Genomic DNA, 13,464 nt, shown 5'->3' with positions numbered 1-13,464 from the left:
AGCATAGTTTGCTTTAGCCGAAAAGCCTATTTGAATTCGACATGTTGGCTGGATTCACAACCAGTGTAGCTTTAATTTGTATCTTTCAGTGTGATTTAATGAAAGTTAAATTTTATCAGTAATTTATTTGAATATGGCGCTCTGCATTTTCTCAGGCTTTTGGCCAAGTGAGACAGTAGCGTCCCGCCTAAACTCAGATTTTTGGATATAAATAAAACATACATGTATTGTGTAACATGAAGTCCTATGACTGTCATCTGATGAAGATCAAAGGTTAGTGATTCATTTTATCTCTATTTCTGCTTTTTGTTACTCCTCTCTTTGGCTGGAAAAATGGCTGTGTTTTTCTGTACTGACCTAACATAATTGTTTGGTGTGCTTTCGCCGTAAATCCTTTTTGAAATCAGACATGTTGGCTGGATTCACAACAAGTGTAGCTTTAATTTGGTGTCTGGTGTGATTTCATGAAAGTTTGATGTTCATAGTAATTTATTTGAATTTGGCACTCTGCATTTTTACTGGCTTTTGGCCAAGTGGGACGTTAGCGTCCCACATATCCCAGAGAAGTTAACAGAAATAGCACTTTGCCTTGTAGCCTTCGAGAGTGGTTCCCCCGTGGTTTGATTCATGGAGTGCACCTTTCATTATGATTGACAAGTATTATGCAAATGTGACATTTCCCGTCACTCTAAACCATAATACAAATTATGCAGCGTTGTTAGACTGTCAAAAATAACAAACAATGAAATTTGTTTATGCATAACAACATACTGTTAAAGATGAATCAGAAAAGAGACATTTTCAAACTCGTCTTGGATATACATGTATCTAATGTTTAATTACAATTGCACAGCAAATTTGTCCGTTTTATCCCCATTCTCAAAACTCAGAGACAGGTCGGGTACATTGGATAACAAAGAAACAGCATTTGGTTAAAATACAGGAGACATGTCGACCATTTTGCCTGCCTCTGGGTTATGTACTGTACACTCCTTTGAGACCAATGATAAAAGGCAATATTATACATAGTTTACAATTAAGGTACATTTAGAACGTCCCTGGAATTTGAGCTGGAATGATGGATGGTAACTATTCCCCTGGATGGACGATACCATGAAACAGTATTATCATTGATTTACAAACTGAAAACTTTGGTCTCCTTCTCCTCTATATCTTATTCGATCTTGTTTTAGGTTCTTTAGATGAAAAACGTATTTGAGATAGGATCTCTATAGCCCTGTCCTATGCTTGGTATGACATGGGGGTTGAGGTTTGGGTGGGGGAGACATTATCATGTGGATAATTGTTTWTTTGACCAATCGTGTCACGGGATATGTCTAAGGTCAACAGAGCTCTGCAAACGGACGACATAAGACCATGAAAACTCTGTTTCAGGAATCCTTTAACGCTGCTCAAAGAACACACATCCGTTGACCTAGAGCAGTGTTTCCCAACACCGGTCCTCGTGTACAGTACACATTTTTGTTGTAGCCCTGGATTAACGCAACTCATTGAGGGCTTGATGATTAGTTGACAAGTGGAACCAGGTGTGCTTGTCTAGGTTTACAATAAGGATGTGTACTGGAGGACCAGGGTTGGGAAACACTGGCCTAGAGCATATCAAAACATTATCCCACAAACAAGCTACAGGGAGAGGAAACTACAAATCGTTTGTCCATCATTTCTAATAAACAAAGGGTGGGTTCATGGACAATATTTTGTTTAAAGTTGGTGGAGCTATAGMCACAAAACGGGGGTATTCACCATGCTGCTCAAGAAGGAAGAGTGAATAAGAGATTTGGGACTTCTGAATAACGGACTCTCTCCCCCCTTCCTTGGCAGTATACAGAAATGTCCCAGTTGGCTATGAAACAAAAGCATCTTCACCTCCCTCACGGACAAAGTAGTTCCCATCAGGTGATTATTATGTTCCCCTTTGTGCTTCTGACCTTAGTTGTGGAGCATGGTCAAAGAGGGAGTTATAATGGCCAACAGCCTTCCCCTTTAGAATCAGTGTTGAATGGAGAGCGATTTTTGGCACACTTCGTATCAATGCAAATCTTCATTGATTGTGCATTGATACTAAGTACGAAGAGGTTCGCTGTTCATTCATCATTTTATATTTGTGCTCTTTAGGAGCTTGGATGGCTGTATGATATTTCTACACATCTAAACCCTTGAAATCAGTCACTTTGTTCTTTAGTTCATCTTGAGTTTATCCTCTTTGTGGAGTGTGCTCAGCAGCTACCCCTAGCTGCTGATCTTGGTCAGCATCTTGTTGATGGCCTGCTTGACGTGGGTGGTGGAGCTACGGCGCCTGGCCTTGCCCTGGACCACCTTGCGGCGCCTCAACTCGCGACACAGCTCATGGAATGCTTCCGCCACCATGCCACCCTCGTCGGCGCACGCCGAGCACTCGTAGAAGGCACACGCCATCTCAGCAGCCAGCCGCTCGCCCTCCTCTGTGCCCACCTGTCGGGCATGGTCTAGGTCGGCTTTGTTGCCCACCAGAACCAAAGGGACATTCTTGGGTTTCTTGACTTCCTCTAGGAGGCCTCGCAAAGGAGCCACTTCGTCAAAGCTGCCCCGGTCAGTGATGTCATAGACAATGACGAAGCCATCRCCCCAGCGCATGTGGCTCTCCTTCTGCTGCGTGTCCTCCTGGAGGTAAAGATACAGGAGGGGAGGATCTTTTTAGCAACAATCTTTCTGCAACTAGCTAGCCAATTAGAATACTGTTGACCAATAGGCCCACTTGTTGTCTGGCATATCCACAAGGCAAAGAAACAATAACTCTATGCAAGTCTTCATTGAACAAGTGATGGAGAATTGAGGCATCTGAACTGAAGAGCTTTTTATAAAATATGTTTTCAGCTGCACATGATTGTAATGGGTTCAAATGCTTTATTTCTCCTTTCTCAACATAACACTTTTTAAATCCCCCAGATTTGAACAGTCGGCTAYCCTTCTGAACTGCAGCTGCTCCTGATTTCATCAAGTCGGTACAGCCAGTCCTGTCGTAACAAAACTTACTAGTCGTGTGATGAAAAAAATGAAGTCTTAAACTTGCATGAGCCAGAGATGTTATTGGCAATAATAACTTAATTTGTTACAATAACTGTTGCATAACTCACATTGAACATAGTGATACTTGACATCTATATAACTGACCGACTTTTGAACTTATCTGATTTATGAGGTAAAAGGATGCCTTCGGGGTCCAAGAAGAATCAAGAATCAAAGGCTTGATATGTACTCRCCACTTTTAACAGCTTTGAAGAGAACGAAGAAACCTCAGCTCTACACTGGCTCTCTGACAGAAAAAGACAGGTCTAGCAACGCTTGGTTAGGCCCTCACCTAAACTCTCACTCCCTGCACTCTCAAAATAGAATGTAATGAGAGAAGGATGACTTGGCTCGATGTTTCACAGGGGAAATTAGTAGCAGGCAGAACACCTACGTACTCAGATTAGCAGCAGCACATTTATCGTATAATGTGTTTACCCAATGGCTGATTAGAACAGCATAGAGCAACGCTAGCTAGGACTGCTACTGTGAATAAACTCTGATAAGTCATCATTATACAGTAGGGTTGAACTGGGATATTCAATTGACTATGAWTTATTCTTATTCTATTGCCAGTCACAGTATAAACATTTCTCTACACAAACGTCTATGTTTTCTGTGCAAAGTTGCTGAAGCTCCAACCTGTCCGGCTGTGTCAAGGATCTCCATGGTCACAACCTCATCGTCTATGGTTGCTTGATGGCGATATGTTGACTCTGGAAAGAACAAAAAGACAAAAGGGAAACCCCATTTAGAAGATGGTGACATGTCTATGTCGCCTCAACCGTTGAGSCCACCTGGTTGTTTAGGTGGTCAATGAACCCCATCAAGTTGAATTGCCTCAGGGCAGCTTTACCAATAGGATGAGAGGTGGATACAGATGTGAATGCTGGCTATGACCCTCTTCGTTATACCTCGATGAGTAATTTACCTGAATTGACTCTTGTTAAAAAAAATCTGTGTAAACTCTCAAACCCTAAAAAGGCATTTCAGATCTCCCTGTTCAAAACATGCTTTTTCAAGCATGGTGGGTGGCTACTATTGGAGATGGCGGGGGTCTGGAGTTTAACCGCCAGTAACACTAGAATGCTCTGGTTGGGTGTTAGTTAGCTGTGCGTGTCATCATCCCTGCCTCTACCCAGGTGCCCTCTGGGACGCAAAACACTGTGTCTGCGTGTGAAGTGTCACCGAGCGCGACCRCTAGGGTGTTGATTTGCTGCCTTCTATAGCTAGAGGGTAGCCTGGGTCTCACGGGACGTCCCATTTCAGCTGCCACATCCACACACGTGCAGTCGAAGACCTGAACACACACATACACGCAAGTACATACACCTACTATGTGTGTTTGGGTATTGACAGCATGAACAGGGGGGCTTGGGGATGATTTAATGGTCCAACCTACATATCTGAAGATCTTAAGGAGGGCCAACACCCCAGTCATTTTCCTGGCAGCAAATAACTCATTTCCCAGCAACAACCTGGAGCCTCTAGCTGCTGTTGGTGTTATTTTAGAATGCTGAAAGAGAAAGTCTCATACCAGAATATTAACTGGAAACGTCAACAGATCAGCCCCCATCTCAAGCTGTTTGTACTTTTAACTACTACGCCACTTAGAATTTTTTTTATCTTGTTCTGCTCACTCACTGGATTGCCAAGCATCTGCTTTCCTATTTGTTTCKATCTGTGCTATTTATTCCTGTGATTGTGCAATGTCATATGACCTCAATAAATTAGATTAATAGTAGATTTCTAGTAGGTAGTAGATTCCTCTGCCCCTCTTATTGAGGAGTGACTTGGTAAGAGTTCATTCCATGAGGTAAATAAGATTAGATCAGAGGGGGGTATAAATTGTTGTTCACAGCTACTTTCGGCATCTGCATGAACATAAAGGTAACCTTTTGTATTAATGACAAGCCAACTTACATAATTACACTGCTCACATGCTTCCCATTGAGTGACAATKAATGGAATTCTCGTATTCCTATTCTAAGGTAGAGATAATATTAGCGGTTGYGTGTGTTAGCTGGGCAGGGTGGAGTCGGATAAATAAATAGCTTACAATTGAACAATAAACAGAGAACCACCAAATATGAAAAAGCATAGAAATGTAGAACTCTGTTTTTTAATTGTGGGGGGAAAAGTCCTGACAAGACTACCGCAATGAACAGGGTTTGCCGCCATTGTCAAATTATTGGTGTCATGGCAACAAGCACGACAATGCTCCGGTCCAGAGGCGGGAAAATGCATTCCCCAGTGGAGGCTGCTGAAGGGAGGACGACTCATAATAATGGCTGGAACTGAGCCACATGGAAACCATGTGTTTGATGTATGATGCCATTCCACTGAATCCGCGCCAGCCATTACCACGAGAYCGTCCTCCCCAATTAAGGTGGCACCAACCTCCTGTGGCATTCACCCACATAGTCATATAATCTATGGGAAAAGGGTATGCTTATGTATTTATATATTGAATTGTGTATCTCCATCCAAAAAATGCTTTTCCTGATGTTAGTCACTGTAGCAGTCTTTTGTAATCATATTTACTTGATCCCCCTTGCCCAGGTTAAATCCTAACTCCTAAACTCTGATAATACAGATCAGAATTGAGGGAACATCAAAAAAGAACACAAGGTTTCAACATATCATATTCCTACAGTTGAGTTATGTAACAAGATGATAATGAAATGGAAAGCACTCTGTTGTAAAACAGCTTCATTTTGCACGGCTCTCTAATCCCCCCCCCCAAGAATCTGATAAAACAAATTAGCAGATGGCATCTCTTCAAAGTAAAGAGAAAGATGTGGAAGAGATTTCCTCCAGATTTCCTCTTACTATCATGGCTTCATCAAATCCATTTGTATGTGCAGACTGTACACCTACGCAAACTAAGTGCTTCCTGAATGTCAATCGAAACAGATTGCTGTTCATTTCATTACAGGCGTTTTGAGATTGACAGCATGGGGTTGATTTAAATCAGRGAGCTCCATTTTAGGGGTTATATCATCATATGACGAAATGACCAATTTTAGTAGACTACAAGGCACGTTATTAAAATCATATTACTTCTCTGGACTCACATAAACCACCGAAGGATATGTGTAACCTACAGTACACACACACTGGGTACTGTTTGCAAAAACATGATTAAATTGCTTCCAGACCCTGTTCTGAAACCCCATGAAATTAATCTGTCTGATGTTGTAATTCAATATTCTCAACGTCCATGTTTCTTACAGAGCTGTGAGCGCTGTCTCTCTCTCTCGYAGCCCAAAGCCTTCATCTTTCATTCAACCCTTGTGTGATGTCAGGAAATAAGCTGTGGTGGGTACTAGGTTATACTCTTGAATGCTGTTCGAATAACAAGCACTTGAGCCTGCACCAAAAAGTACATCACATTCAGGGGGAAAATGGGGAAACTGTCAATGGGAATCGGAGACTTGGCTTGCAGTGAGAAAATATATATAWATATCTGCCGGATCCAATTCCCTTTCCAGCTAATTGTTTGACAGCATGCTATAAGCATATTTTAGACCATTGGTATTTGTAGGAGTATATGTATATATAGCATCCATCACATTGAAATGTCTGCATGCAATGAGGCTTAATGTCTATATCATGTTACTGCTCCCACCATGCCAACAGTTGGGTCTGTGCGTTATATCTGTGTTATTCTAATGAGGCTGACTCTGTACATAGCATGCCATCGAACCATGAACCGAACCCCCCCAATATTTTTCTAGCTTACAGCAAAACATGCCACAATAGGATATTCCTGCCAATGACAGGATGTAGGCCTACTATACGAACCTTACCCTTGCACGGTCACTTAGCCTATATATGAACCTGATTAACCGACCATTGGCGTGAATGAATGACGCTTCGCCTTGCCCTAAACTTAAGGCATCGCCTCTATCCCTGTCTGATAATCACATAGCATGTTAAATCACCGACCAGGCTAGGCTTGTGATGTAGTTTTGCTTAAAAAAAAAAGAAACTGATGTCAGGCCTAACCTAAAAAGGCCTATTGTCAGGAAATGAATCTSTATGATGTGTTGAGGAGATATGGGGGAAATATACTAACACATGGGAGTGATTATTATTACTTCGGTTGCTACCTTGATATGATAACTCGCCTTGATATTAGAGATAGAAGGCTTTGACCGACGCAGCACAGTCATCTCTGGATCAAAACAGCCTTTGAGGTCAGATAAAGCCTTTGATACCCAAAATCATAGGGAGAGTGATTTACTGGCTGCACAAAACACACTAAGACTAGTGTTGTGYAGGTTGTTTTCAATGTTGCCTAGGACAGCAGGAGTAGAGCAGGAGTAGGTAGGGTGTCTTACCAAGCGTTGGGTCATACTCCCAGATGAAACGTCTGGTCAGAAACCTCACCACTAGAGCTGTRGAGATGGAGAGAGGGATAGATGGGGAGGGAGAGAGAGGGGTATTAACATACTGTGCTGTAATTGAATTCAATCAATCAACTTAAATATGGAGCAAGTAAAAACATGAAGATAGGATTATGTCTTGACAGACGGGGATAATCAGTTTGGGTGGGATGGAAAASTCTCCCCACTCAGTATCAGATGCACAGAGTGCTCATCTGATTACGCAACMATTTATTCAGTTCAAAAGGGACAACAGCCTCGCTTTGATATGCACATCTAATCAGAGCCACTTACAAGCAGGAATGTATTAGAGACAGATGCTTGTAAGCCTTAAAGGAACCATGTGCATACAGATACAGCAGCATGTCATCTGAATACAAATATGTATTAGCGGTCTGAATTTTTTGACATCTTCAAATACAGTGTGTGTTCAGAGACAGCCTGCTAGACCAGACATCTGTTCCCCAAATATCTAATTACCATTTACCCCTATCTTTTCTTTCWCTTTGTGTCTTTGTTGTCATAAAYGTGAAAAGCATAAGACCATTCTATCCAATGATAGTCATTCCCATAGAAATAGAAAAGAACACTACACTCTAAAAAATGCTGGGTTGTTTGGATGACCCGACTGCTGGGTTGCAGGCATTAGGACATTTAGTGGGTTGTTTTCTTTAATAACTGATGGGTTACTGATGCTGGGTTATTGAGATATGACCCAGCAGTTTATTGAGATATGACCCAGCAGTTCAGATCAGAAGACTGGAGGGGTGGCTTAGTAGGGGTGTGTGTTTCAGGTAGTTACTTTTGGCCACCAGTGAGAGTAAATGTTAATATGTTCTGKTGTATTGTTATCACATGTTAAGRTTGAACACTGACACYTTTGTGGCTTAAATGAGGGTTACAAGTGTTTGAGTTTCTAAAGAGCCTATGCATATCCCAATGTTGGGATAAATAATACATATCCTAATGTTGTGATATGTATATTTGAGTTTGTAATGTGCAAAATATAATTTTCAGGGTTGATATTTATCACGATGAACAGGAATTACATTTGCTCTCACGRGTGTACAAAAATAACTATCTGGAAGCCATGCCTCATGAAAATAACCTATGGATTACATAAAATACCTAGCTGCTGGGTCAAAATAACCCAGTGTGTGTTCTGTCCAATATTTACCCAGCGCTGGGTTACCAAATAACCAAAATTGGGTTGTTTTTAACCCAGCGTTTTTAAAAGTGTAGCGCTATCGTCATTCCAAAGGTAGAGTCTCAGTTCAAATKATGAAATATCCTTATGTGCCACAGGATTGGAACTTTGACCTCCTGTCCTTATTGTAGAATTATAAACCCATTGGATGTAGTCACTGTAGCCACTTCCCTGTGGTTTAGAAGAGTGTTGTTTTACAAAAGGTAAAAATAGCTTCAGAGGACGACTAGGTTTCTACCTAYGATTAATCCCACTCCTCACTTCAGCTGTGCCATAAATTATTATCAAAAAATGTTAAGCAATTTAATTTCTCTATTAGGCTACTGAAAGGCTGTTGATTGTGATCTGATATTTTAAGTGCATGTAGTACTTTTATTTGACATTAAGAGAGATAAAATAAGTGTTGTTAATGCGAGTGTAGCGAAATGATTGTGCTTCTAGTTCTGATCATGCAGTAATATCTAACAAGTAATCTAACAATTTCACAACAACTACCTTATACACACAAGTGTAAAGGAATGAATAAGAATATGTACATATAAATATTTGGATGAGCGATGGCCGAACGGCATAGGCAAGAGGCAGTAGATGRTATAGAGTACAGTATATACTTTCGAAGGAGCTCTATTTTGGTGGCCTCTGATACATTCTAATTCCTTGAGTCTGTATACCCAGCTGATTAGCCGATGGCCGAAGTTGATGTCCACTCAGTCAAAAGTTAGGGACAGTTCTAAATTTACTGGGGTGGTCTAAAATAGGGGAGGGTGGCAGGTAGCCAAGCGTTTAGAGCGGTGGGCCAGCAACTGAAAGGTTGCTGGTTCGAAAGCTGACCCGTCAAAGTGAAAAATCTGTGAATGTATCTTTGAGCACGAAACTTCACCCTAATTTGCTCTAGGGACGCTGTACTACTATGGCTGACCCTGTAAAACAACACATTTCATGCATCTATCTGGTGTATGTGACAAAAAAAACATCTTATTGTCAAACTTTTTTTTCCGCTTTGGTTGTGCTGTTTTTTATTGTGCACAGGGGAGGCTAGTGTGGTTTTYCCCCTGGTTTACATTCACTCTGTTGCAGGTTTTACTATACCATTTTTTCCATCCTAGCCAAATTTCCTCATCTGCTTGCATGCGYCTCCCCTATATCAAGGCTTTTTGGTATTTCCCTTATGCACTATGCTTTTCCGCACACTAACTTTTACTATACCACAGATCAATATAGCCTACCAGTCTGTCTATCCTGCCTTCTATCCACCATTCATAGTGATATTGGTAAGTGGGTCATTTGTACAGATCTGCAATAGGCTAACTACCAATCAAACCCCACATAAAAGCATTGAATCCACAACAACAAATAGGAATAGCTGATAGGCAGCGGAGAGGCCTGGTGCATCATGGAGCATGAAAGAACAGTGAGGACATGAGACACGCAGCTCAGATAGCTCCCCTATTGATTATGTTTTGGGACAATATACAATTATCCTACCTAGACTAACCTACAATACAATGAATAATTGCATTATTGTTTTCAAGTGAGTACAAAATTCTACTCTAGGCTGCGGTGAAAATGTAATTTGAATAACGGTGCTGGYCCAACGCCCTTTTTACTTCTGATACTGAGATRCGCTGTCTGTTRCAGATCATCATTCTCCCAAGTAGACCTATAATAATGTGGCCACATATGCTCCCGGCAGGCCCAGTTATTCAGGAAAGCCTAACATGCATTTTGCCTCCTCTCCAATCAGACCTGCTATTCCTAGCGCACCTAGAACCTAACACTTCAATATRCCCTGAAMWTTTTTATGTATTAGCTTTTTTGTGGCATAAACACAACATTTTAATGTAATTCGGCTAGTCCAGAAGTCTCCTTTAGGCTAGGCATGCGCATGTTCGTCCAAAATATAATTCCGCATCCTCAAAATGGCTGGACATTAACCAGGTTTCCATCCAGCCTTGTTATGCGAGTAAAGTACGTCGCAAATGTTTTTTTCATAACATGGGAAAGAATGCATTTTATTCAGCTAGATTAAATACATTGATGAATTTCACATGGTGGGGAAAGTGCACGAGGTGACGAGGTTGATGGATGCTCCTTTCAATAAATAGAGGGTCTTATTCTGGTGACATGATGATTGATGCTTGGTAGCCGTTTGACCCCCAAAAGTTGAAAATGCGATGGAAACCCATGGAACTTTAYTGCGTACATGTCATTTTTATGTATACACGCACAGACATTTATCCGCAACAAGTCAATTTGATGGAAACACAACTCTGATGGGGAAATGCATATTGTTTTTATGTATATTTTAGAATATTCACATGAAAATCTGTCGCCAATTGGATGGAAACCTAGCTATAGACACCCTACATCGCAAGTGCTCTAGTCCAGTGTCCCTTTGATTATGCCTGCACATCATGATTCACCAGCAGCCCCAAACATCTAAAGAATACGCTATCTGGTAAGAACACATTTTTATACACTGGGGCTGTTGTGTGGAACAAACTACCACAGCAACTCAAAGYCATACCAACCATAACCACTTTTAAAAAGCATGTCAAAAGCTGGCTACTGTGTTTAAACCTTTTTTGTCTCTATCTCTGCAATGTGTCTGTATCTATGTAATTGTAAAATGTATTTACGTAACAAAAAAAAATAGGGACCACAATGGAAATAAGTCCCCTACTTTATTGYGGAATCCTGGTCACTTAAAAAGCTTGGAACTGCTCCAACACTTTGCTTGAAATTTACATAAAGTATGGCAGAGTTCCGCTCCACTAGCAGGGTTCTCGCCGCTCACCTTCCCACAATCCCCTGGACATTYCTCTGTGTCCTCATTGAAAATAAATGGGGGCGGACCTTCTCTTGCCAAATTGGTTGTTGGTGAAAACCCACTAAGTCAGACTTCAATGGGAGTATTGCGGCAGGCGGTAAAATGCAAGCTCTTTTTAACGCAAGCTGTTTTGCAAGCGCCACGGTTCGTGGTGCTCGCTCCAGTGAGCAGCGCCGCTGGCTCGGTGGTCTAGGCGCCAAAATATGAAATTAGCTGAGTCTCGCATGGTTGACCAATGTGCAGAGTTCATCTTGTTTAAACAAACAATGTTTTAATGACAACATTCGAGCTGACAATAACCGGGATTACTGGTCTCTACACATGGCAAGTGGATTTTCTCGCGGTTCAATTGCCATTTACCGAGGCCCATCTGTAAGTGCCTTTTAGACTCATGACCGAGTGCCGCGCTGCGTAGAACCCCAAACCTGGCTGGCTGCAGTCCGATTTGCCTTAACATTAAACAGGCCACACGCTCCAGCTGCACTTCCTCGGTGGCTAATTATACCGTTATCTATCCCCGGTAAATTAGTGTTGCGCATCACCGTGTAATCCAATTAAGAATAGGAGAAACCGGGGCTCGCTCTGTGTGGTCTATCTGCCGGTAGCGCTTCCACCTGGAACTCTGCAGTGGTCCCATGGTTTCCTTTCTCCTCTCCTTTCCTTTCCCCTGCCTGGGCCTCACTAACTTTTCCATTAGCCCCCCAAAAAGCCTAACTTGTAGGCCAGGGCACCCACCCGTGGTCCTGCCAGCACAGAGCCACAMGATCTCATAATGTACTGTACATGAAGAAAGGTTTCAAAGGCCCGCATTATTCAAGAGCCGATCTCACCGCTAACAGGCATTCAATCAATGCCCAAAGTTGCAAAGTCTCTTGAAATTTTGCATGGAAATGTAGAACTACTCAGGCACTCCATCCATAGCCAACAGGTTGCATTACWGGGTCGTTGTTCTGTATGTATCTGCTTGCCTTGCATCACTTGCCTCCCTCCCAGGTTGAGATATATTGTATCCGTGGCACTGCTCTTCTCTCTGTGGCCGTCTTGTGCCTGAGTGACTTCAAATKGGCCTAAATGGCCCAATTGAGTCTCAGAAGGTAATGGTTTCCTCGTGTCAAGCGACAGAGMCCCTGCTTTTGAAAGGGGGATAATAGGGAAAATTGCCTTTTCCTTAGAAAATGAAAAAACATCAATCTTGAGCTGGCCTGTTTTCTCCATGTAATTAGTCATTACAAGAAGAAAGGCTATTTTGTTGAGGCTGAGTGTCGCCAACACGTTTCATTTAGCCCTTATAAACAAACTAGGAGTCAGTTCTTTTGACCTAAAAATTCTATTTCGATGTTTATGGATGGTTAGTTAGGGACAGCTCGAAATGTACTGGGGGGAGGGGCTGGTCCAACTCAARGTGTCATAAAAAAAGAATGCACACCCCTCCCCAACATAAAACATACTATTTTCACATGACTMTCCCCTTGTAGTGTAAAATAAATTGAACACCCTTCCCCCTCATAAAATTAACTAATAATAATGTTAACGACCACAAATAACAATAACTATTGTTATAAATGTGGATATCAACTTTGCCACTTCAGCTAGCTTTTGTGGCATATTCGATGCCACGCAGGGCTACGGGCCAGATGAGCTCACTCTCCCTGCCTGTTTCATTACACTACAATCAGAACCGGCTGCAGACAATGATGGGGTAAAACTGATTTTCTACATTTTGATGCCATATTTATAATTATATGCAACAAATTTTCCACCAACAGGTTTCAGTGCCAGTGCACCACACAAGCAATAAACAAAGCATACCGACTTCGGCACTTCATTATCATGGTTTGCATTTTCAAAACCACAATAAATATACTGTCAATCTCGACAGAGAATGCATCCCTCCCTACCTTGTAGGCTTACCCAGTATTGAAATCTTGGCTTGACAATCTTTAAATGTCAAACTTTTTGGTGTTTTGTAA

At 41.7% G+C, this 13,464-nt stretch overlaps 1 protein-coding gene across 1 annotated transcript in view; it reads right to left on the bottom strand.

Annotated features, from left to right (window-relative positions):
* Positions 1-812: 812 nt before the first annotated feature.
* LOC111950798 (ras-related and estrogen-regulated growth inhibitor-like) overlaps positions 813-13,464 on the bottom strand; it is a 60,598-nt gene continuing 47,946 nt past the window's right edge. Inside the window, exons 3-5 of the mRNA XM_023968698.2 lie at positions 7,413-7,469; positions 3,709-3,782; positions 813-2,661 (exon numbers count right to left, since the gene is read on the bottom strand). Coding sequence (XP_023824466.1) covers positions 2,251-2,661; positions 3,709-3,782; positions 7,413-7,469 — 542 coding nt within the window. The 3' untranslated portion in view covers positions 813-2,250. The remainder of the gene's footprint in view (positions 2,662-3,708; positions 3,783-7,412; positions 7,470-13,464) is intronic.

Source organism: Salvelinus sp. IW2-2015, linkage group LG3 (genome assembly GCF_002910315.2).
Source record: "Salvelinus sp. IW2-2015 linkage group LG3, ASM291031v2, whole genome shotgun sequence".
NCBI lineage: Eukaryota > Metazoa > Chordata > Actinopteri > Salmoniformes > Salmonidae > Salvelinus > Salvelinus sp. IW2-2015.
Note: the sequence above shows the minus strand (reverse complement) of the source record. Positions and strands in the feature narration are given on the sequence as shown.